At 51.9% G+C, this 25,058-nt stretch overlaps 2 protein-coding genes across 3 annotated transcripts; one reads left to right on the top strand and one right to left on the bottom strand.

Annotated features, from left to right (window-relative positions):
• Positions 1–7,460: 7,460 nt before the first annotated feature.
• On the bottom strand, positions 7,461–20,641 carry MAF1 (MAF1 homolog, negative regulator of RNA polymerase III). The gene is made up of 9 exons (XM_044273429.1): positions 20,499–20,641; positions 14,674–14,858; positions 13,642–13,750; positions 12,615–12,743; positions 12,119–12,284; positions 11,138–11,259; positions 9,501–9,620; positions 9,312–9,410; positions 7,461–9,149 (listed from the first exon to the last, which is right to left on the bottom strand). The coding sequence occupies exons 3-9, from the start codon at positions 13,722–13,724 to the stop codon at positions 9,128–9,130; spliced, it is 741 nt and encodes a 246-aa protein (XP_044129364.1). The 5' UTR covers positions 13,725–13,750; positions 14,674–14,858; positions 20,499–20,641; the 3' UTR covers positions 7,461–9,127.
• On the top strand, positions 9,628–11,131 carry LOC122922727. Of its 2 annotated transcripts, none has more exons than XM_044273427.1 (2): positions 9,628–10,542; positions 10,735–11,131. In XM_044273427.1, exons 1-2 carry the CDS (start codon positions 9,780–9,782, stop codon positions 10,977–10,979), a joined length of 1,008 nt encoding a protein of 335 aa, XP_044129362.1. In that variant the 5' UTR covers positions 9,628–9,779; the 3' UTR covers positions 10,980–11,131. The 2 variants fall into 2 exon arrangements, with proteins under 2 accessions (XP_044129362.1, XP_044129363.1); XM_044273428.1 differs by having other exon boundaries at positions 9,628–10,596; positions 10,809–11,131.
• Positions 20,642–25,058: the final 4,417 nt, after the last annotated feature.

Raw genomic sequence — 25,058 nt, 5'->3', positions numbered from 1 at the left:
TGGGGTCTATTGCCGGGGGCAGTGGTGTGCGGGTCGGTGGCCGGACAGTTGGGTGGAACGAGGTTGGGTGAAGAACGTGGCTCTGTTGGAACTGTTTCCCATTGTGGCGGCGGTGGTGTTGTGGGGGGGGATGTGTTCCGGGACAGAAAAGTACGGTTTCACTGTGATAACCTGGGGGTGGTGCAGGCGATAAACGGGTTGTCAGCTTCGTCAGAGTTGGTGGTGCGGTTGTTGCAACGGTTGGTGTTGGAGTGTCTGTTGATCAACGCGTGGGTGGTGGCGGTTCATGTGCCGGGAGTGGATAATGGCATAGCTGACTCTCTTTCTCGTTTACAGTGGGTCCGTTTCCGGAAGTTGGCTCCAGACGCGGAGGAGTTTGGGAGGGAGTACCCGAGTTGGCTTTGGGAGGTACTGGAAGAACGGTAGCAAGTCTCATTCAGGCATCGCTGGCACCTAGGACGTGGGAGTTGTATCTGAAAGCGTGGCAGTACTGGGAGGATTGGTGCAGTAAGTTGGGGGGTTGGGGAAGGGGAGTTAGAGGTCCCGATGTTGTTGTTTGTGGGTCACTGTAGGGAGGAGGGCTGGTCTGTGGCAAGGATGAATAGCTGCATGGCCGGGTTGGCGTTCGGGTTTAAGTGTAGGCAGAGGCCAGATGTGACTAAGTCGTTTTTGGTAATGCGGGCGTTGAAAGGGTGGCAAAGGGCGTGTACGGGGGGAGATAGTAGGAGACCCGTGTCCTTCGGGTTATTGTTGAGGCTAGGGGTGCAGCTGGGGGTAGTGTGTTGTTCTGCCTCAGAGGTTCGGTTGTTTCGGTTAGCCTTTTCATTGGCGTTTTTTCGGGGCGTTACGGGTAGGGGAGTTGGTGAGTCCGTCTGTGCGTAGGGCTGGGGGGTTGCAGAGGGCGGATGTGGAGCTCTTCCAAGACAGGCTGGAGTTCGTTATTCGCCGGTCCAAGACGGATGCGGAAGGGCGAGGGCGGAGAGTAGTGTTGTTTGGGGTCCCGGATTGCGCCATGTGCCCGGTGGGGAGTTTGCGGGACTATTGAAGCGGCAGGAGGAGCGGGATGTTGCCGTTGTTAGTGCATGAGGATGATTCCTTTTTGTCGCGTTTTCAGTTTGCGGCGGTTTTTTCGAAATGTCTGGTTCGGTTAGGTTTGGGGCCTGAGGAGTACTCGAGTCATTCTTTTCGTATTGGGGCGGCAACAGAAGCGGCGAGATGGGGGTTGGGCGACGAGATTATAAAGCGGATTGGGCGATGGGAATCTAGGCGGTTTAGGTCATACATTCGATTGCACAGTTTGTGGGGGTATGGCCGGGGGGGGGGGGAGCAGGTAGGATGGGGCGATTGTGTTGAAGGCAGTACATGTGACCGGACCCTCCACAGAGAAGAAGAGATCATTTACAGAATACACAGCGTGTGCACTACATGTGACCGGACCCTCCACAGAGAAGAAGAGATCATTTACAGAATACACAGCGTGTGCACTACATGTGACCGGACCCTCCACAGAGAAGAGATCATTTACAGAATACACAGCGTGTGCACTACATGTGACCGGACCCTCCACAGAGAAGAAGAGATCATTTACAGAATACACAGCGTGTGCACTACATGTGACCGGACCCTCCACAGAGAAGAGATCATTTACAGAATACACAGCGTGTGCACTACATGTGACCGGACCCTCCACAGAGAAGAGATCATTTACAGAATACACAGCGTGTGCACTACATGTGACCGGACCTTCCACAGAGAAGAGATCATTTACAGAATACACAGCGTGTGCACTACATGTGACCGGATCCTCCACAGAGAAGAGATCATTTACAGAATACACAGCATGTGCACTACATGTGACCGGACCCTCCACAGAGAAGAGATCATTTACAGAATACACAGCGTGTGCACTACATGTGACCGGACCTTCCACAGAGAAGAGATCATTTACAGAATACACAGCGTGTGCACTACATGTGACCGGACCCTCCACAGAGAAGAAGAGATCATTTACAGAATACACAGCATGTGCACTACATGTGACCGGACCTTCCACAGAGAAGAGATCATTTACAGAATACACAGCGTGTGCACTACATGTGACCGGACCCTCCACAGAGAAGAGAGATCATTTACAGAATACACAGCGTGTGCACTACATGTGACCGGACCCTCCACAGAGAAGAGATCATTTACAGAATACACAGCGTGTGCACTACATGTGACCGGACCTTCCACAGAGAAGAGATCATTACAGAATACACAGCGTGTGCACTACATGTGACCGGATCCTCCACAGAGAAGAGATCATTTACAGAATACACAGCGTGTGCACTACATGTGACCGGACCCTCCACAGAGAAGAAGAGATCATTTACAGAATACACAGCGTGTGCACTACATGTGACCGGACCCTCCACAGAGAAGAGAGATCATTTACAGAATACACAGCGTGTGCACTACATGTGACCGGACCCTCCACAGAGAAGAAGAGATCATTTACAGAATACACAGCGTGTGCACTACATGTGACCGGACCCTCCACAGAGAAGAGATCATTTACAGAATACACAGCGTGTGCACTACATGTGACCAGGACCCTCCACAGAGAGAAGAGATCATTTACAGAATACACAGCGTGTGCACTACATGTGACCGGACCCTCCACAGAGAAGAGATCATTTACAGAATACACAGCGTGTGCACTACATGTGACCGGACCCTCCACAGAGAAGAGATCATTTACAGAATACACAGCGTGTGCACTACATGTGACCGGACCCTCCACAGAGAAGAGATCATTTACAGAATACACAGCGTGTGCACTACATGTGACCGGACCCTCCACAGAGGAGAGATCATTTACAGAATACACAGCGTGTGCACTACATGTGACCGGACCCTCCACAGAGAAGAGATCATTTACAGAATACACAGCGTGTGCACTACATGTGACCGGACCCTCCACAGAGAAGAAGAGATCATTTACAGAATACACAGCGTGTGCACTACATGTGACCGGACCCTCCACAGAGAAGAGATCATTTACAGAATACACAGCGTGTGCACTACATGTGACCGGACCCTCCACAGAGAAGAAGAGATCATTTACAGAATACACAGCGTGTGCACTACATGTGACCGGACCCTCCACAGAGAAGAGATCATTTACAGAATACACAGCGTGTGCACTACATGTGACCGGACCCTCCACAGAGAAGAAGAGATCATTTACAGAATACACAGCGTGTGCACTACATGTGACCGGACCCTCCACAGAGAAGAGATCATTTACAGAATACACAGCGTGTGCACTACATGTGACCGGACCCTCCACAGAGAAGAAGAGATCATTTACAGAATACACAGCGTGTGCACTACATGTGACCGGACCCTCCACAGAGAAGAAGAGATCATTTACAGAATACACAGCGTGTGCACTACATGTGACCGGACCCTCCACAGAGAAGAAGAGATCATTTACAGAATACACAGCGTGTGCACTACATGTGACCGGACCCTCCACAGAGAAGAGATCATTTACAGAATACACAGCGTGTGCACTACATGTGACCGGACCCTCCACAGAGAAGAGAGATCATTTACAGAATACACAGCGTGTGCACTACATGTGACCGGACCCTCCACAGAGAAGAGATCATTTACAGAATACACAGCGTGTGCACTACATGTGACCGGACCCTCCACAGAGAAGAAGAGATCATTTACAGAATACACAGCGTGTGCACTACATGTGACCGGACCCTCCACAGAGAAGAAGAGATCATTTACAGAATACACAGCGTGTGCACTACATGTGACCGGACCCTCCACAGAGAAGAAGAGATCATTTACAGAATACACAGCGTGTGCACTACATGTGACCGGACCCTCCACAGAGAAGAGATCATTTACAGAATACACAGCGTGTGCACTACATGTGACCGGACCCTCCACAGAGAAGAGATCATTTACAGAATACACAGCGTGTGCACTACATGTGACCGGACCCTCCACAGAGAAGAGATCATTTACAGAATACACAGCGTGTGCACTACATGTGACCGGACCCTCCACAGAGAAGAAGAGATCATTTACAGAATACACAGCGTGTGCACTACATGTGACCGGACCCTCCACAGAGAAGAGATCATTTACAGAATACACAGCGTGTGCACTACATGTGACCGGACCCTCCACAGAGAAGAGATCACTTACAGAATACACAGCGTGTGCACTACATGTGACCGGACCCTCCACAGAGAAGAGATCATTTACAGAATACACAGCGTGTGCACTACATGTGACCGGACCCTCCACAGAGAAGAGATCATTTACAGAATACACAGCGTGTGCACTACATGTGACCGGACCCTCCACAGAGAAGAGATCATTTACAGAATACACAGCGTGTGCACTACATGTGACCGGACCCTCCACAGAGAAGAGATCATTTACAGAATACACAGCGTGTGCACTACATGTGACCGGACCCTCCACAGAGAAGAGATCATTTACAGAATACACAGCGTGTGCACTACATGTGACCGGACCCTCCACAGAGAAGAAGAGATCATTTACAGAATACACAGCGTGTACACTACATGTGACCGGACCCTCCACAGAGAAGAAGAGATCATTTACAGAATACACAGCGTGTGCACTACATGTGACCGGACCCTCCACAGAGAAGAGATCATTTACAGAATACACAGCGTGTGCACTACATGTGACCGGACCCTCCACAGAGAAGAAGAGATCATTTACAGAATACACAGCGTGTGCACTACATGTGACCGGACCCTCCACAGAGAAGAGATCATTTACAGAATACACAGCGTGTGCACTACATGTGACCGGACCCTCCACAGAGAAGAGATCATTTACAGAATACACAGCGTGTGCACTACATGTGACCGGACCCTCCACAGAGAAGAGAGATCATTTACAGAATACACAGCGTGTGCACTACATGTGACCGGACCCTCCACAGAGAAGAGATCATTTACAGAATACACAGCGTGTGCACTACATGTGACCGGACCCTCCACAGAGAAGAGATCATTTACAGAATACACAGCGTGTGCACTACATGTGACCGGACCCTCCCACAGAGAGGAGATCATTTACAGAATACACAGCGTGTGCACTACATGTGACCGGACCCTCCACAGAGAAGAGATCATTTACAGAATACACAGCGTGTGCACTACATGTGACCGGACCCTCCACAGAGAAGAGATCATTTACAGAATACACAGCGTGTGCACTACATGTGACCGGACCCTCCACAGAGAAGAGATCATTTACAGAATACACAGCGTGTGCACTACATGTGACCGGACCCTCCACAGAGAAGAGATCATTTACAGAATACACAGCGTGTGCACTACATGTGACCGGACCCTCCACAGAGAAGAGATCATTTACAGAATACACAGCGTGTGCACTACATGTGACCGGACCCTCCACAGAGAAGAGATCATTTACAGAATACACAGCGTGTGCACTACATGTGACCGGACCCTCCACAGAGAAGAAGAGATCATTTACAGAATACACAGCGTGTGCACTACATGTGACCGGACCCTCCACAGAGAAGAAGAGATCATTTACAGAATACACAGCGTGTGCACTACATGTGACCGGACCCTCCACAGAGAAGAAGAGATCATTTACAGAATACACAGCGTGTGCACTACATGTGACCGGACCCTCCACAGAGAAGAGATCATTTACAGAATACACAGCGTGTGCAATACATGTGACCGGACCCTCCACAGAGAAGAGATCATTTACAGAATACACAGCGTGTGCACTACATGTGACCGGACCCTCCACAGAGAAGAGATCAGTTACAGAATACATAGCGTGTGCACTACATGTGACCGGACCCTCCACAGAGAAGAGATCATTTACAGAATACACAGCGTGTGCACTACATGTGACCGGACCCTCCACAGAGAAGAAGAGATCATTTACAGAATACACAGCGTGTGCACTACATGTGACCGGACCCTCCACAGAGAAGAGATCATTTACAGAATACACAGCGTGTGCACTACATGTGACCGGACCCTCCACAGAGAAGAGATCATTTACAGAATACACAGCGTGTGCACTACATGTGACCGGACCCTCCACAGAGAAGAGATCAGTTACAGAATACACAGCGTGTGCACTACATGTGACCGGACCCTCCACAGAGAAGAAGAGATCATTTACAGAATACACAGCGTGTGCACTACATGTGACCGGACCCTCCACAGAGAAGGAGAGATCATTTACAGAATACACAGCGTGTGCACTACATGTGACCGGACCCTCCACAGAGAAGAGATCATTTACAGAATACACAGCGTGTGCACTACATGTGACCGGACCTTTTGCAGCCCTCTAGCTCTTTCCTGGGCTGTTTTACAGCCTTTTTAGTGCCGAAAAGTTCGGGTCACTATTGACTTCAATGGGGTTCGGGGCGAAGTTCGGGTCTAGTTCGGTTCCAGAACATTTCTGGGAAGTTCGGCCGAACTTCTCGAACCCGAACATCCAGGTGTTCGCTCAACTCTATTCCCTATCCTTTCCCTGCACTTCGTTTTTTCAGTTTTGTTTTTTTAAACAGGTTTTTCCACTTGCTGTCCCTAGTGCCTTCTCACGTCTGTCCCTGCACTCTGAACGCTGGAAAATGTCTGCCTCTAAGATGGCCGCCGTATTTATAGGGCTGGCTGCATGCATGGCATTATGGGTCAGCCCGCCTTCCCAGGGTTCCTTGCTCCATGTCCCCGCACGTGTAGTCACCATTTTAGGAAAAATTGCGGTTACCACAAAAGCGTGAGGAAATTCGCATTCGTTGCGAATCGAATTCTTTATGAAACTCGGATCGAATTCCACTTCGCTTCGATTCGCTCACCTCTATCCTTTACATAAACAGCAAATCTACACAAAAAAACCACAACGCAAAGACCACAATAAATAGTGCAGAGATTTCATGCAGATTTTCTGCACCATGTACAGGTCAGTATGGAACCGACCAGGGTTCCGAGGACAAATCCCCCTCACAGGACCTGATACGTTATGGAAGTACTCGGCAGAATCCTCACACCCTCCATATAGGCTGGCGTTTAGTGAACCCCACTGCACTGTGTTGGGCCCCAGCTCCGAGTCATCTGTAAGAAGGGGAAGTAAGGGACCTCCAAGATGGATGCACCCCATGAGTGGACTGTGATGTCAGAGTCCCGGAGACTGGGTGACAGCAGCATAGAGAGCACGGGAAGGACCGAAAATATACTAAATGTTTTGGCTTTGGTTTTTTTCATGGGGTTCAACTGAAGATTTGTTCTGGTTTATGTCCCCCCGCCAGATCGTACCCAAACACATCAGTATTGGGGTACAGTCATGTGGTGCACTGGCATTGCACACGGAAAAAACATTATACACTCCTCATCTCTATCACCGTCCACTTAGCAGATTGTTTTAGAAGAATCTTTAATAATCTGAAGAAAATTACCAATTCCATAAAAAACTTCTAAAAACACAAACAACCTGCAACCAACATAGTATGCAGAGGAAAAGAGTGGACCTCACATGAGGAGAAGTAGTCCGAGGCCAAGCTGTGAAGAGAGCAGCCCTCACATGTGGAGGAGTAGTCCGAGGCCAAGCTGTGAAGAGAGCGGCCCTCACATGTGGAGGAGTAGTCCGAGGCCAAGCTGTGAAGAGAGCGGCCCTCACATGTGGAGGAGTAGTCCGAGGCCAAGCTGTGAAGAGAGCGGCCCTCACATGTGGAGGAGTAGTCCGAGGCCAAGCTGTGAAGAGAGCAGCCCTCACATGTGGAGGAGTAGTCCGAGGCCAAGCTGTGAAGAGAGCGGCCCTCACATGTGGAGGAGTAGTCCGAGGCCAAGCTGTGAAGAGAGCGGCCCTCACATGTGGAGGAGTAGTCCGAGGCCAAGCTGTGAAGAGAGCGGCCCTCACATGTGGAGGAGTAGTCCGAGGCCAAGCTGTGAAGAGAGCAGCCCTCACATGTGGAGGAGTAGTCCGAGGCCAAGCTGTGAAGAGAGCGGCCCTCACATGTGGAGGAGTAGTCCGAGGCCAAGCTGTGAAGAGAGCGGCCCTCACATGTGGAGGAGTAGTCCGAGGCCAAGCTGTGAAGAGAGCGGCCCTCACATGTGGAGGAGTAGTCCGAGGCCAAGCTGTGAAGAGAGCGGCCCTCACATGTGGAGGAGTAGTCCGAGGCCAAGCTGTGAAGAGAGCGGCCCTCACATGTGGAGGAGTAGTCCGAGGCCAAGCTGTGAAGAGAGCGGCCCTCACATGTGGAGGAGTAGTCCGAGGCCAAGCTGTGAAGAGAGCGGCCCTCACATGTGGAGGAGTAGTCCGAGGCCAAGCTGTGAAGAGAGCGGCCCTCACATAAGGAGAAGTAGTCCGAGGCCGAGCGGTGAAGAGAGCGGCTCTCATATGATGAGTAGTCCGAGGCCAAGCTGTGAAGAGAGCGGCTCTCACATGATGAGAAGTAGTCCGAGGCCAAGCTGTGAAGAGAGCGGCCCTCACATAAGGAGAAGTAGTCCGAGGCCAAGCGGTGAAGAGAGTGGCCCTCACATGATGAGAAGTAGTCCGAGGCCAAGCTGTGAAGCACGGACTTAGTCCACAGCAGCAGTGATCAGCCAGATGAGAGGACGGACTATATAATGGACACTCTAAATACCCTGGTTCGGCCGCGCTGCTATACAGGACCAATCAGAATATATACAGAACACACTCATTGTACACAAGCCAACATCAGATATGTTCACAGCCCAAAAACTCAAAGTTGAAAGACGAAAAGCTGGATACACACAAATATACAGCGTCCGGAACTGCTCTCCTATCATAAATGACTGTCCTGGGACAGGTTTACAGAAGAGCAGCACGGATCCTCTATGTACAACAGCTAGCGCCTGGTCATCGTGATATACAGCGAGCGGTTCCCATCCAAGTTTGTGCAACATTCCAGGTCTTCTCATGAATCAGGTCATCAGCACAACGTGGAGTGGACCTCAGCGGGATCTGTACCACAGGACGAGACACAGGGGTTACATGGAGAAAGACCACAAGCTCAGTCACATCCTGGAGTTGTGCTGGACGGAAAACCTTCACGGTCACTTTAGGTGCACATCATTGATGGCCTGAAATGAAGAGAAACAGGATGAGTGTCCGGAATGCCTGAACAGAAGAAGTCACATAAATCCCATTTACTGCCCTGGAAAGTGGACATCGCAGCAAAAACTGCGTTTTCTACATCTTACGAGTAAAACCACCAACGTCAGGAGGAGAAGAGAGCGTCTTACCCATCACCTCTAATGTGGCAAGCTTCATCATCCTCCATATCCTCTTCCAGATCCATATCTAGTTCTGAGCCCACATCAGCCCGTTTATATGTGTACCCACTGAAAGACCGCAAAGGAAACCGGGTCAACCCCCCCAAAAAAGCCACACATGTACAGAGGACACGTGTGTACAGTCTCCTCACTCATTACCTGAAAGAGCGGCAGGTGAAGAACACGATTCTTTTCAGCTTCTTATTGTAGAAGAAATAGTTGAAGGACCACAAGTTCCCGTCTTCTCCAAACGGATCAGAGTCCAGATCAGGGTTGTAGCTGTCATGGGAGGAGGACACCAGAAGAATGAGACCACCACTGCAGGACAAGAACCTCCACGAGACAACCACTGCGAGAGAGCCGGCACCGCAAGAATAAAGACCACCACTGCAGGACAGTGACAAGACCCTCCACTGCGAGAAAGCCAGTACCACAACAATGAGACCACCACTGCAGGACAGTGACAAGACCCTCCACTGCGAGAAAGCCAGTACCACAACAATGAGACCACCACTGCAGGACAGTGACATGAACCTCCACTGCGAGAGAGCCGGCACCACAACAATGAGACCACCACTGCAGGACAGTGACAAGACCCTCCACTGCAAGAGAGCCGGCACCACAACAATGAGACCACCACTGCAGGACAGTGACAAGACCCTCCACTGCAAGAGAGCCGGCACCACAACAATGAGACCACCACTGCAGGACAGTGACATGAACCTCCACTGCAAGAGAGCCGGCACCACAACAATGAGACCACCACTGCAGGACAGTGACATGAACCTCCACTGCAAGAGAGCCGGCACCACAACAATGAGACCACCACTGCAGGACAGTGACAAGTCCCTCCACTGCAAGAGAGCCGGCACCACAACAATGAGACCACCACTGCAGGACAGTGACATGAACCTCCACTGCGAGAGAGCCGGCACCACAACAATGAGACCACCACTGCAGGACAGTGACATGAACCTCCACTGCAAGAGAGCCGGCACCACAACAATGAGACCACCACTAAAGGACAGTGACAAGTCCCTCCACTGCAAGAGAGCCGGCACCACAACAATGAGACCACCACTGCAGGACAGTGATGAGAACCTTCACTGCGAGAGAGCCGGCACCACAACAATGAGACCACCACTGCAGGACAGTGACATGAACCTCCACTGCAAGAGAGCCGGCACCACAACAATGAGACCATCACTGAAGGACAGTGACAAGAACCTCCACAACAACGAGACCATCACTAAAGGACAGTGATGAGAACCTTCACTGCGAGAGAGCCGGCATCACAACAATGAGACCACCACTGCAGGACAGTGACAAGAACCTCCACAACAACGAGACCACCACTGAAGGACAGTGACAAGAACCTCCACAACAACGAGACCACCACTGCAGGACAGTGATGAGAACCTTCACTGCGAGAGAGCCGGCACCACAACAATGAGACCATCACTAAAGGACAGTGATGAGAACCTTCACTGCGAGAGAGCCGGCACCACAACAACGAGACCACCACTGCAGGACAGTGACAAGAACCTCCACTGCAAGAGAGTCAGCATCACAACAATGAGACCATTACTGCAGGACAGTGACGAGAACCTCCATGAGACATCCACTGTAGGACTATGATGAGAGGGCAGGCACAACGGGACAGCCACTGCAGGACAACAATGAAAGAGCCTCTTTGGGATGATGGCGAGAGAGAAGAGAACAGGTAGCACAATGAGACAGCTGCTGCAGGATGAGAGCTATCACCTGGCACTGGGCGTCTAGAGAGCGCTACATACCTGTAGATGTCACACTCTGATAGACAGATCTCCTCGTCTACAGCGTCCCACAGATCCGGCTTCAGGGAGGAGAAATCTTCCCCCAGAGCAGACACCAGGCTGCTGTTCACAGCGTTCACCACCTGAGGGCGACACAAACCCAGGAGAAGACTCTGTAATAGACGTAAAGCCACGGGGCCCCCTGCAGGAACTCTGCTAATCTCGCAACCCTGCGGGCACCCCCTGACCCTGCGGCAACATTTTTCAACCACCTTTGCATCCGTTTTCTGGACGTCTTTAACAGACAAAAAAAATGGATGATTTTCATAGTTTATAATTTTTTATTTAAATCTGAAACCCTGCAGTATATAATGCTCCGCAGAGGGCCCCCCAGCAGCGATTGTGGCCCCCCTATCCCCCTCCAGCAGTGAACATGGCCCCCAGCAGGGATAATGTGTATGTTTTTATTCTATTCGTCTCCTCCAGTCGCTCCTCTCTTGATGCGATCACACTGGGAGAGGACGGTGACATCATCACGCCTGGAGCGCAGGTCCTTCAGCATCACGAGCGGAGCGACTGCCTCCAGTGCACTGGATGAGAAGAGGTTTTTTTTTTCTTCATTTTAACCCCTAAAAGAAAATTTTCCACTAGCATACCCGTAGCGTCTTTTAGACGGGTTTATTCCCGACGGCCGTTAAAAGCAGTCCCATTGGCTTCAGAGGGGTCGGTCCGGCCAAAAATAAGTCCCAGCAATGGCCGCTATTCACTGGCTGTTAGAAGAATGTACATGTGAACAGCCCCATAGACGTCAACTGGTTCTGAAAATGGCCGCCACATGTCGTGTGAACGTGGTCGGGCCGAGGGGAATGGGCCACTGCCAGACACCAAGGATTGTGAATGGTGCACCCAACCGACCGATCCCCGACACCTTGCTGTGAGAGCTTCATCCACTGCTCCACCCATCATCCCCCCCGGATACCGCGCAGTGACCACGTCTCTTACCCAGTTCAGACTCGGCTCCCGGCTAAACTCATGGCTGCGGGCGGCGCTGAAGTCGTAATCCGGCCGGAAAGACTCATTTAGAGTGGCGATCAGGTAGAACAGGGTCTTCCTGCTGCACTTATCACTCAGCGGGCCCTCCTCATCTCCTCCGAGGCTCTTCCCCAGCCTGAAAGACACAACACAGAGACCGAGGCGTCAAGTCCTCTGACTGCACTGCATCCAGCTGGAGGCTGCTGGGCCCTAGAGCTGATGCTTCCTGGGGGTGGGTGTCCGGCCAGAGACTGAGGCATGAACGCCTTTGACCGCACTGCATCTAGTGGGAGGGCACTGGGCCCCAGAGCTGACGCTTCCTGTGAGTGCCGTCCTTTTCAGGATCAACACCTGGCTGATTAAAGAGCTTCACTTCATGGATGTTTCTCTGTGAAAAATCCAGTAGGACCTGTGTCGTGTAGTGAAAAAAATCCTCATCCCCATCATCTTCCCCCCATAAATGTACCTGCTGGGACTAAGGCCGCCAGTCTGAGGAGGAGAAAGCGCTTCCAGCACGTGCGGCTGCCCTTCCTGGCAAAACTGCTTGAACATGTGCTTATCATCACCGGCCATCTTGCACGAATAGCTCTCTATCCTGCATGACAAAAAGGATAAACTGGATTATACAACAGCCGAACCCCAGCCACCACCCGACACCAGCTCAAAACACTGCCCCGTGGACACCAGCTCAAAACACTGCCCCGTGTACACCGCCCAGACACCAGACACTGCCCCGTGTACACCGCCCAGACACCAGACACTGCCCCGTGTACACCGCCCAGACCCCAGACACTGCCCCGTGTACACCGCCCAGACACCAGACACTGCCCCGTGTACACCGCCCAGACACCAGACACTGCCCCGTGTACACCGCCCAGACACCAGCTCTAAACACTGCCCCGAGTACACCGCCCGAACCCCAGCTTCCACCCCGTGTACACTGCCCAACACCAGCCCTAGACACCACCCAGTGTACGCAGCCCGACACCACCCCAACATCAGTTATACATAATATATCAGCACCACCCTCCAGTCTGATCAGAAAACATAACCACCCAATAATCCAGTGTGTACCCCTGATGCCTCGCACTGCAGAACACACATAATAACCCCCTCATTACACTGTTCTTATTTTTCTTACATCCCCAAGTTTTAAACATGCATTGTGCAGGATGTAAGCTGCCAGCAATGCTGCACTGGCCACCAACACCAGGGCCGCACGACCCGCTCATCACCTGCCAATGATGTGAGAGTTCCCCGTCTCCGCACACAGATCCCTCACCTGCAGAAGCAGAGTAACGAGCGCACACAGATTCCTCACCTGCCAATGATGTGAGAGTTCCCCGTCTCCGCACACAGATCCCTCACCTGCAGAAGCAGAGTAACGAGCGCACACAGATTCCTCACCTGCCAATGATGTGAGAGTTCCCCGTCTCCGCACACAGATCCCTCACCTGCAGAAGCAGAGTAACGAGTGCACACAGATTCCTCACCTGCCAATGATGTGAGAGTTCCCCGTCTCCGCACACAGCTGGGAGTTCACAGCTTCAAAGCGAGAGTTCTCGAGCAGCTTCATCTCCACAAAATAAAACTCAGCAAAGTCTAAAAACAGGAGAAAAATAAACATTATCAAAAAGAGCTGAGGAAAGAGGTGACACGACAAAGAGAAGAGAGCTAATGTATGGGGGGGTGGTGTACAATAATACTACAGAGAAAAGCGCTAATGTATGGAGGGGGGGTACGATAATACTACAGAGTTGGATCGTGCAGGGGAAGGCCCGTTTGCTTATATTTTTTACTGCTAGGTGGAGTCTCCCGCCCAGCATTGTTCCCAGTGACATCACCGGCACTGATGACTGGTCTATAGCGCTGCCCTGGCCGTTTTACAAGCTAAAGCCCGCCCATTAGTGTCGGTGCTTACTGCTGGGCGGGAGCATCCCCCCTAACTTACCCATGGACAGCCTGGTACGTCACCAGAAACAGGAGAGCATTGGAGCATGAAATGTCAGAGGGGCTGAATGGGTGAAAATGGCGATATGGCCGGGTTCAGCTCTGAACCCCTTTAAGGGGTTAATATCAGTATTAGGGCTTGTTCACACGACTGTGCCGTTTTTTGCGGTCTGCAAAAAACGTATGCTCTGGGGTGCCTTCCGCTATTTGCGGAATGGAACAGGAGGCCCATTATAGAAATGACAATTCTTGTCAGCAAAACGGACAAGAATAGGACAGGTCTCATAATTTTTGCGGGGCCACGGGACAGAGCAACGGATACAGACAGCACACAGAGTGCTGTAAGCATCTTTTGCGGACCCATTGAAATGAATGGTTCCGTATACAGACCGTATCGGACTGTATACGGAACGCAAAATACATTCATGTGAACGAGCCCTTAGTAACAGTTTCTAAGGGTGAAAAAAGCCCACAGTCCGTCTAGCTCAGCCCGTTCTGCAATCCAGAGGAATATGGATCACCAAGGGTTCTAGAGCCAAGATAAGAACGGTAGAGGGGACAAAGGGCATCCTTACCTGGAGGTTCTTATTCAGCACAAATACTCCACCGCCTGCTGTCCCCTCAGTATCTCTGGAGTACCTTCAGTCTTTGGCATGTCAGCACTTTACTAAGACTCGAAGCACTAAGTATTGGCCCCCTCAGCCGCGACATCACTGCATCAATACAACCAGAATCGGGAGTTCAGAGCAAAGGCCCAACACTGCAAAAAATAAGACAAAGGGCATTAAATGGGCACGGCATCAATGACCACCTGCCAGGATCCCACAGGACCATGCCCCTGTCCTGAAGTACACGGATGTTGGGAACTCTGCTCCTCCTGGTATGCAACGCTCAGTGTGTATATATGAAACTGAATGGAAGTTGTAGGCTAGAGATTATATGTGAGGAGGTGTCAGGAGATCAGGTCAGAGATGTGTGGAGAGGACAGGCTGTGGACTGGAGATTATATGTGAGGAGGAGATCAGGTCAGAGATGTATGAGGAGGACAGGCTGTGGACTGGAGATTATATGTGAGGAGGTGTCAGGAGATCAGGTCAGAGATGTATGAGGAGGACAGGCTGTGAACTGGAGATTATATGTGAGGAGGTGTCAGGAGATCAGGTCAGAGATGTATGAGGAGGACAGGCTGTGGACTAGAGATATGTGAGAAGGTGTCAGGAGGAGATCAGGTCAGAGATGTATGGAGAGGACAGGCTGTGGACTGGAGATTATATGTGAGGAGGTGTCAGGAGATCAGGTCAGAGATGTATGGAGAGGACAGGTTGTGGACTGGAGATTATATGTGAGGAGGTGTCAGGAGATCAGGTCAGAGATGTATGAGGAGGACAGGCTGTGGACTGGAGATTATATGTGAGGAGGTGTCAGGAGACGAGGTCAGAGATGTATGGAGAGGACAGGCTGTGGACTGGAGATTATATGTGAGGAGGTGTCAGGAGACGAGGTCAGAGATGTATGGAGAAGACAGGCTGTGGACTGGAGATTATATGTGAGGAGGAGATCAGGTCAGAGATGTATGGAGAGGACAAGCTGTGGACTGGAGATTATATGTGAGGAGGTGTCAGGAGATCAGGTCAGAGATGTATGGAGAAGACAGGCTGTGGACTGGAGATTATATGTGAGGAGGAGATCAGGTCAGAGATGTATGGAGAGGACGGGCTGTGGACTGGAGATTATATGTGAGGAGGTGTCAGGAGACGAGGTCAGAGATGTATGGAGAAGACAGGCTGTGGACTGGAGATTATATGTGAGGAGGAGATCAGGTCAGAGATGTATGGAGAGGACAGGCTGTGGACTGGAGATTATATGTGAGGAGGTGTCAGGAGATCAGGTCAGAGATGTATAGAGAGGACAGGCTGTGGACTGGAGATTATATGTGAGAAGGTGTCAGGAGGAGATCAGGTCAGAGATGTATGGAGAGGACGGGCTGTGGACTGGAGATTATATGTGAGAAGGTGTCAGGAGGAGATCAGGTCAGAGATGTATGGAGAGGACAGGCTGTGGACTGGAGGAGATTATATGTGAGAAGGTGTCAGGAGGAGATCAGGTCAGAGATGTATGAGGAGGACAGGCTGTGGACTGGAGATTATATGTGAGAAGGTGTCAGGAGGAGATCAGGTCAGAGATGTATGGAGAGGACGGGCTGTGGACTGGAGATTATATGTGAGGAGGTGTCAGGAGATGAGATCAGAGATGTATGGAGAGGACCGGCTGTGGACTGGAGATTATATGTGAGGAGGTGTCAGGAGATCAGGTCAGAGATGCATGAGGAGGACAGGCTGTGGACTGGAGATTATATGTGAGGAGGTGTCAGGAGATCAGGTCAGAGATGTATGGAGAGGACAGGCTGTGGACTGGAGATTATGTGTGAGGAGGTGTCAGGAGATCAGGTCAGAGATGTATGGAGAGGACAGGCTGTGGACTGGAGATTATGTGTGAGGAGGTGTCAGGAGGAGATCAGGTCAGAGATGTATGGAGAGGACCGGCTGTGGACTGGAGATTATATGTGAGGAGGTGTCAGGAGATCAGGTCAGAGATGTATGAGGAGGACAGGCTGTGGACTGGAGATTATATGTGAGGAGGTGTCAGGAGATCAGGTCAGAGATGTATGAGGAGGACAGGCTGTGGACTGGAGATTATGTGTGAGGAGGTGTCAGGAGATCAGGTCAGAGATGTATGGAGAGGACCGGCTGTGGACTGGAGATTATATGTGAGGAGGTGTCAGGAGATCAGGTCAGAGATGTATGAGGAGGACAGGCTGTGGACTGGAGATTATATGTGAGAAGGTGTCAGGAGGAGATCAGGTCAGAGATGTATGGAGAGGACGGGCTGTGGACTGGAGATTATGTGTGAGGAGGTGTCAGGAGATCAGGTCAGAGATGTATGGAGAGGACAGGCTGTGGACTGGAGATTATATGTGAGGAGGTGTCAGGAGATCAGGTCAGAGATGTATGAGGAGGACAGGCTGTGGACTGGAGATTATGTGTGAGGAGTTGTCAGGAGGAGATCAGGTCAGAGATGTATGGAGAGGACGGGCTGTGGACTGGAGATTATATGTGAGGAGGTGTCAGGAGATGAGATCAGAGATGTATGGAGAGGACAGGCTGTGGACTGGAGATTATATGTGAGGAGGTGTCAGGAGATCAGGTCAGAGATGTATGAGGAGGACAGGCTGTGGACTGGAGATTATGTGTGAGGAGTTGTCAGGAGGACACCAAAACGCTGCAAGCAGCCTCCAGAGCGGAACGGAGATGGAATGGAGGCAAACTGATCCTTATCCATTCAGAATGCAAACTGATCCGGTTTGGACGCTTGTGAGAGGAGCCCTGAACGGATCTCACAAACGGAAATCCAAAACGCCAGTGTGAACATAGACTAAGACACTGATCTCCTTCATTATGGGCATCTCTTGCCAAGATGTGTTGGAGACACTTTACAGGGGCTGAAGGGTAAGTGGGAAGTAGATGTTTGTCCCCTATCCGACACGCAGTGGGAAGATGTCCCGGCCTACACCCCGTCACTCCTCATCGTGGCACTACATATGGTGTATAGGACACCTCGGAGGGATGCTAGTTGTCCTAGATCAGGGGTAGGCAACCTCCGGCTCCCAGCTGTTGTGAAACTACAACTCCCAGTATGCATACTTGCTCTGCTCTTCTAAGAACTCTCATAGAAATGAATGGAGCATGTTGGGAATTGTAGTTTCACAACAGCTGGGAGCCGGAGGTTGCCTACCCCTGTCCTAGATGTACCCGTCTGGAGGCGGATACGGCTGCAGGTTACACCCTTCTGGAACACATCCATGATGTTGGTACCCTGGGGTGTGGAATGGAGTACAGGTGGCGCCAAGAAAACTCTGCTCAGTATCGGCTCTGGGGATAACGGACTAATAAACGTGGCAAATAAAAGGACTTATATGGAGTGGAAAATATGTGTGAAAAGAGGCAATATTAGCAAGTCTGAGAAACAATGGAACGCTCGGATTGTGCACCCGGGGCTCGCTACTCCGGCTCTGCTGTGCACACGGGCCCCGCCGCTCAGGGGGAATAGCTGAGATGTCGGGGACTGCACGGAGGGGGAGACGGGGGTTATGTTGGGGGTGATTAGTCCACCTTTTTGTACATCTTCATATGCTAAAAAACCTTTAATAAACAGATCTAAGAAAAAAAAAACTCTCCCAAACTGCATTCCAGTATAAGGCGTAGGGAACGTGGCGCAAGACTGGTTTCAGTTGCCAAGGGCAGAGGCTGGGCCGCCCCTGTCCACACATCCCAGCATCACCTGATGGGAGGTTGTCCTACCCTGTTATCTATAATCTGATCGGTCAGCGCTCTACACCGTAAACCTCTGATCGATCAGCGCATAAAAAAAGACTGAGGAAGGAGAACCCCAGAATCTTCATTTTTATCAGAGAAAGCTACTCGAACACCTTACAAGAGGAGGAAAAAATCTTAAATATTAATTTCACACGACCTTCTCTCCCCTGACATTGTGTATTGGATGAGAGTGATACATCTCCAGTCAGAGGACACAATGTCCACCACCACCACCACACATCTCCAGTCAGAGGACACAATGTCCACCACCACCACACATCTCCAGTCAGAGGACACAATGTCCACCACCACCACACATCTCCAGTCATAGGACACAATGTCCACCACCACCACACATCTCCAGTCAGAGGACACAATGTCCACCACCACCACACATCTCCAGTCAGAGGACACAGTGTCCACCACCACCACACATCTCCAGTCAGAGGACACAGTGTCCACCACCACCACACATCTCCAGTCAGAGGACACAGTGTCCACCACCACCACCACCACCACCACCACCACCACCCCCCATCTCCAGTCAGGGGACACAATGTCCACCACCACCACCCCCCATCTCCAGTCAGGGGACACAATGTCCACCACCACCACCACACATCTCCAGTCAGGGGACACAATGTCCACCACCACCACACATCTCCAGTCAGAGGACACAATGTCCACCACCACCACACATCTCCAGTCATAGGACACAATGTCCACCACCACCACACATCTCCAGTCAGAGGACACAGTGTCCACCACCACCACACATCTCCAGTCAGAGGACACAGTGTCCACCACCACCACACATCTCCAGTCAGAGGACACAGTGTCCACCACCACCACACATCTCCAGTCAGGGGACACAATGTCCACCACCACCACCACCACCACCCCCCATCTCCAGTCAGGGGACACAATGTCCACCACCACCACCCCCCATCTCCAGTCAGGGGACACAATGTCCACCACCACCACCACACATCTCCAGTCAGGGGACACAATGTCCACCACCACCACACATCTCCAGTCAGAGGACACAATGTCCACCACCACCACACATCTCCAGTCATAGGACACAATGTCCACCACCACCACACATCTCCAGTCATAGGACACAATGTCCACCACCACCACACATCTCCAGTCAGGGGACACAATGTCCACCACCACCACACATCTCCAGTCAGAGGACACAGTGTCCACCACCACCACACATCTCCAGTCAGAGGACACAGTGTCCACCACCACCACACATCTCCAGTCAGAGGACACAGTGTCCACCACCACCACCACCCCCCATCTCCAGTCAGGGGACACAATGTCCACCACCACCACCCCCCATCTCCAGTCAGGGGACACAATGTCCACCACCACCACCACACATCTCCAGTCAGGGGACACAATGTCCACCACCACCACCACACATCTCCAGTCAGGGGACACAATGTCCACCACCACCACCAATCTCCAGTCAGGGGACACAATGTCCACCACCACCACCACACATCTCCAGTCAGGGGACACAATGTCCACCACCACCACCACACATCTCCAGTCAGGGGACACAATGTCCACCACCACCACCACACATCTCCAGTCAGGGGACACAATGTCCACCACCACCACCACACATCTCCAGTCAGGGGACACAATGTCCACCACCACCACCACACATCTCCAGTCAGGGGACACAATGTCCACCACCACCACCACACATCTCCAGTCAGGGGACACAATGTCCACCACCACCACCACACATCTCCAGTCAGGGGACACAACGTCCACCACCACCACCACACATCTCCAGTCAGGGGACACAACGTCCACCACCACACATCTCCAGTTAGGGGACACAACGTCCACCACCACACATCTCCAGTTAGGGGACACAATGTCCACCACCACACATCTCCAGTCAGAGGACACATCATCTCCATACACAGTACCCGCCCTGGGTAGCCCCCTCCAGGTAACAACCACCTCCTATATAATAAATATCCTCAGTGACGCCACTTTACCTTCGTCCTTTCTGTATTTCCGCAATAATAGCTCTGTAATGACGTCACATCCGTCACTCCCGTTATAAACAGACCCAGCTTCTGTCAAAAGACGCACAGGACGTGATGACGTCCCCACGGAGTGCTCGCTGATTGGGCGCCTAAGGCACTGTGGGTAAGGGCGGGAAAACAGGCGCAGTATGAGGTACAGTAGCCGCTGCCCCTCCCCCTCCTGGTCTTCCAGTCATGTGACATCCGGGTGTGTCCATCCAGTATGGTATAAATGGCGGAGGATCGTCATCCATGGGGCGGGGCCTCGGGATTTACAGGAAAGCCTAGAAAGTAGGTTGTTGGAGAGAGGAGCGATCCATGTACTGGAGACTGAGGGGGGGCTGAAGAGAGGAGGAGGAGTGATCCATGTACTGGAGACTGAGGGGGGCTGAAGAGAGGAGGAGGAGTGATCCATGTACTGGAGACTGAGGGGGGAGCTGAAGAGAGGAGGAGGAGTGATCCATGTACTGGAGACTGAGGGGGGGCTGAAGAGAGGAGGAGTGATCCATGTACTGGAGACTGAGGGGGGGCTGAAGAGAGGAGGAGTGATCCATGTACTGGAGACTGAGGGGGGGGGGGCTGAAGAGAGGAGGAGGAGGAGGAGGAGGAGTGATCCGTGTACTGGAGACTGAGGGGGGGCTGAAGAGAGGCGGAGGAGCGATCCATGTACTGGAGACTGAGGGGGGGAGCTGAAGAGAGGAGGAGGAGTGATCCATGTACTGGAGACTGAGGGGGGGCTGAAGAGAGGAGGAGGAGTGATCCATGTACTGGAGACTGAGGGGGGGCTGAAGAGAGGAGGAGTGATCCATGTACTGGAGACTGAGGGGGGGGGCTGAAGAGAGGAGGAGGAGGAGGAGTGATCCGTGTACTGGAGACTGAGGGGGGGCTGAAGAGAGGCGGAGGAGCGATCCATGTACTGGAGACTGAGGGGGGGGAGCTGAAGAGAGGAGGAGGAGTGATCCATGTACTGGAGACTGAGGGGGGGCTGAAGAGAGGAGGAGGAGTGATCCATGTACTGGAGACTGAGGGGGGCTGAAGAGAGGAGGAGGAGTGATCCATGTACTGGAGACTGAGGGGGGGCTGAAGAGAGGAGGAGGAGTGATCCATGTACTGGAGACTGAGGGGGGAGCTGAAGAGAGGAGGAGGAGTGATCCATGTACTGGAGACTGAGGGGGGGCTGAAGAGAGGCGGAGGAGCGATCCATGTACTGGAGACTGAGGGGGGGAGCTGAAGAGAGGAGGAGGAGTGATCCATGTACTGGAGACTGAGGGGGCTGAAGAGAGGAGGAGGAGTGATCCATGTACTGGAGACTGAGGGGGGGCTGAAGAGAGGAGGAGGAGTGATCCATGTACTGGAGACTGAGGGGGGGCTGAAGAGAGGAGGAGTGATCCATGTACTGGAGACTGGCGGGGGCTGAAGAGAGGAGGAGGAGTGATCCATGTACTGGAGACTGAGGGGGGGCTGAAGAGAGGAGGAGGAGTGATCCATGTACTGGAGACTGAGGGGGGGCTGAAGAGAGGCGGAGGAGTGATCCATGTACTGGAGACTGAGGGGGGGCTGAAGAGAGGCGGAGGAGTGATCCATGTACTGGAGACAGGGGGGGCTGAAGAGAGGAGGAGTGATCCATGTACTGGAGACTGAGGGGGGGGGGCTGAAGAGAGGAGGAGGAGGAGTGATCCGTGTACTGGAGACTGAGGGGGGGCTGAAGAGAGGCGGAGGAGTGATCCATGTACTGGAGACTGAGGGGGGGCTGAAGAGAGGAGGAGGAGTGATCCATGTACTGGAGACTGAGGGGGGGCTGAAGAGAGGAGGAGTGATCCATGTACTGGAGACTGAGGGGGGGGGGCTGAAGAGAGGAGGAGTGATCCATGTACTGGAGAATGGGGGAGGAGGAGGAGGAGTGATCCATGTACTGGAGAATGAGAGGAGCTGAAGAGAGGAGGAGGAGTGATCCATGTACTGGAGACTGAGGGGGGGCTGAAGAGAGGCGGAGGAGTGATCCATGTACTGGAGACTGAGGGGGGGCTGAAGAGAGGCGGAGGAGTGATCCATGTACTGGAGACTGAGGGGGGGCTGAAGAGAGGAGGAGGAGTGATCCATGTACTGGAGAATGAGAGGAGCTGAAGAGAGGAGGAGGAGTGATCCATGTACTGGAGACTGAGGGGGGGCTGAAGAGAGGAGGAGGAGTGATCCATGTACTGGAGAATGGGGGGGAGGAGGAGGAGTGATCCATGTACTGGAGACTGAGGGGGAGCTGAAGAGAGGAGGAGGAGTGATCCATGTACTGGAGAATGGGGGGAGCTGAAGAGAGGAGGAGGAGTGATCCATGTACTGGAAGGTTCACTGTTACTAGTGGGGTAAATCAGAGGTCAGTACTGGAGGGGTCACTGTTACTAGTGGGGTACCACAGGGGCCAGTACTGGAGGGGGTCACTGTCACTAGTGGGCTACCACAGGGGTCAGTACTGGAGGGGGTCACTGTCACTAGTGGGGTACCACAGGGGCCAGTACTGGAGGGGGTCACTGTCACTAGTGGGCTACCACAGGGGTCAGTACTGGAGGGGGTCACTGTCACTAGTGGGGTACCACAGGGGTCAGTACTGGAGGGGTCAGTACTGGAGGGGTCACTGTCACTAGTGGAGTACCTCAGGGGTTAGTACTTGGAGGGGTCACTGTCACTAGTGGGGTACCTCAGGGGTCAGTACTGGAGGGGTCACTGTCACTAGTGGGGTACCTCAGGGGTCAGTACTGGAGGGGTCACTGTCACTAGTGGGGTACCTCAGGGGTTAGTACTTGGAGGGGTCACTGTCACTAGTGGGGTACCTCAGGGGTCAGTACTGGAGGGGGTCACTGTCACTAGTGGGGTACCACAGGGGTCAGTACTGGAGGGGTCAGTACTGGAGGGGTCACTGTCACTAGTGGAGTACCTCAGGGGTTAGTACTTGGAGGGGTCACTGTCACTAGTGGGGTACCACAGGGGTCAGTACTGGAGGGGTCACTGTCACTAGTGGGGTACCTCAGGGGTCAGTACTGGAGGGGTCACTGTCACTAGTGGGGTACCTCAGGGGTAAGTACTGGAGGGGTCACTAGTGGGGTACCTCAGGGGTCAGTACTGGAGGGGTCACTGTCACTAGTGGGGTACCTCAGGGGTTAGTACTTGGAGGGGGTCACTGAAGTCAGTATACTGTGTGTATACATACACTCGCCTAAAGAATTATCAGGAACACCATACTAATACAGTGTTGGACCCCCTTCTGCCTTCAGAACTGCCCAAATTCTACGTGGCATTGATTCCACAAGGTGCTGGTAGCATCTTTAGAAATGTTGGCCCATGTTGATAGGATAGCATTATGCAGTTGATGGAGATTTGAGGGATGCACATCCAGGGCACGAAGCTCCCGTTCCACCACATCCCAAAGATGCTCTATTGGGTCGAGATCTGGTGACTGTGGGGCCATTTTAGTGCAGTGAACTCATTGTCATGTTCAAGAAACCATTTTTCCAGTCTTCAACAGTCCAGTTTTGGTGGAGCTCGTGCAAATTGTAGCCTCTTTTTCCTATTTGTAGTGGAGATGAGTGGTACCCGGTGGGGTCTTCTGCTGTTGTAGCCCATCCGCCTCAAGGTTGTGCGTGTTGTGGCTTCACAAATGCTTTGCTGCAGACCTCGGGTGTAACGAGTGGTTATTTCAGTCAACGTTGCTCTTCTATCAGCTTGAATCAGTCGGCCCATTCTCCTCTGACCTCCAGCATCAACAAGGCATTTTCGCCCACAGGACGGCCGCAGACTGGATGTTTTTCCCTTTTCACACCATTCTTTGTAAACCCTAGAAATGGTTGTGCGTGAAAATCCCAGTAACTGAGCAGATTGTGAAATACTCAGACCGGCCCGTCTGGCACCAACAACCAGGCCACGCTCAAAACTGCTTAAATCACCTTTCTTTCCCAGAGGAAAGTACACAGAGGACAGTATACTGTATATACACTACAGAGGACAGTATACTGTATATATACTACAGAGGACAGTATACTGTATATATAAAGAAAAGTGTGTGTGTGTGTGTATATATATATATATATATATATATATATATATATATATATATACAGTACAGACCAAAAGTTTGGACACACTTTCTTCTCATTCAAAGAGTTTTCTTTATTTTCATGACTATGACAATTGTAGATTCGCACTGAAGGCATCAAAACTATGAATTATCACATGTGGAATTATATACATAACAAAAAAGTGTGAAACAACTGAAAATATGTCATATTCTAGGTTCTTCACAGTAGCCGCCTTTTGCTTTGATTACTGCTTTGCACACTCTTGGCATTCTCTTGATGAGCTTCAAGAGGTGGTCACCTGAAATGGTCTTCCAACAGTCTTGAAGGAGTTCCCAGAGATGCTCAGCACTTGGTGGCCCTTTTGCCTTCACTCTGCCGTCCAGCTCACCCCAAACCATCTCGATTGGGTTCAGGTCCGGTGACTGTGGAGGCCAGGTCATCTGGCGCAGCACCCATCACTCTCCTT

The sequence above is a fragment of the Bufo gargarizans genome, unplaced genomic scaffold, assembly GCF_014858855.1.
Source record: "Bufo gargarizans isolate SCDJY-AF-19 unplaced genomic scaffold, ASM1485885v1 fragScaff_scaffold_672_pilon, whole genome shotgun sequence".
NCBI lineage: Eukaryota > Metazoa > Chordata > Amphibia > Anura > Bufonidae > Bufo > Bufo gargarizans.
Note: the sequence above shows the minus strand (reverse complement) of the source record. Positions and strands in the feature narration are given on the sequence as shown.

Coding starts and splice junctions, on each gene's coding strand:
- LOC122922727 (XM_044273427.1), top strand. CDS start 9,780: ATGAGACCACCACTGCAGGACAGTGACAAGACCCTCCACTGCGAGAAA. Junction 10,543..10,734: donor CGGCACCACAACAATGAGAC/CATCACTGAAGG, acceptor CAACAACGAGAC/CACCACTGCAGGACAGTGAT.
- MAF1 (XM_044273429.1), bottom strand. CDS start 13,724: ATGAAGCTGCTCGAGAACTCTCGCTTTGAAGCTGTGAACTCCCAGCTG. Junction 11,260..12,118: donor GGGAGCCGAGTCTGAACTGG/GTAAGAGACGTG, acceptor TGTCGCCCTCAG/GTGGTGAACGCTGTGAACAG. Junction 9,150..9,311: donor TGCCACATTAGAGGTGATGG/GTAAGACGCTCT, acceptor TCTTCATTTCAG/GCCATCAATGATGTGCACCT.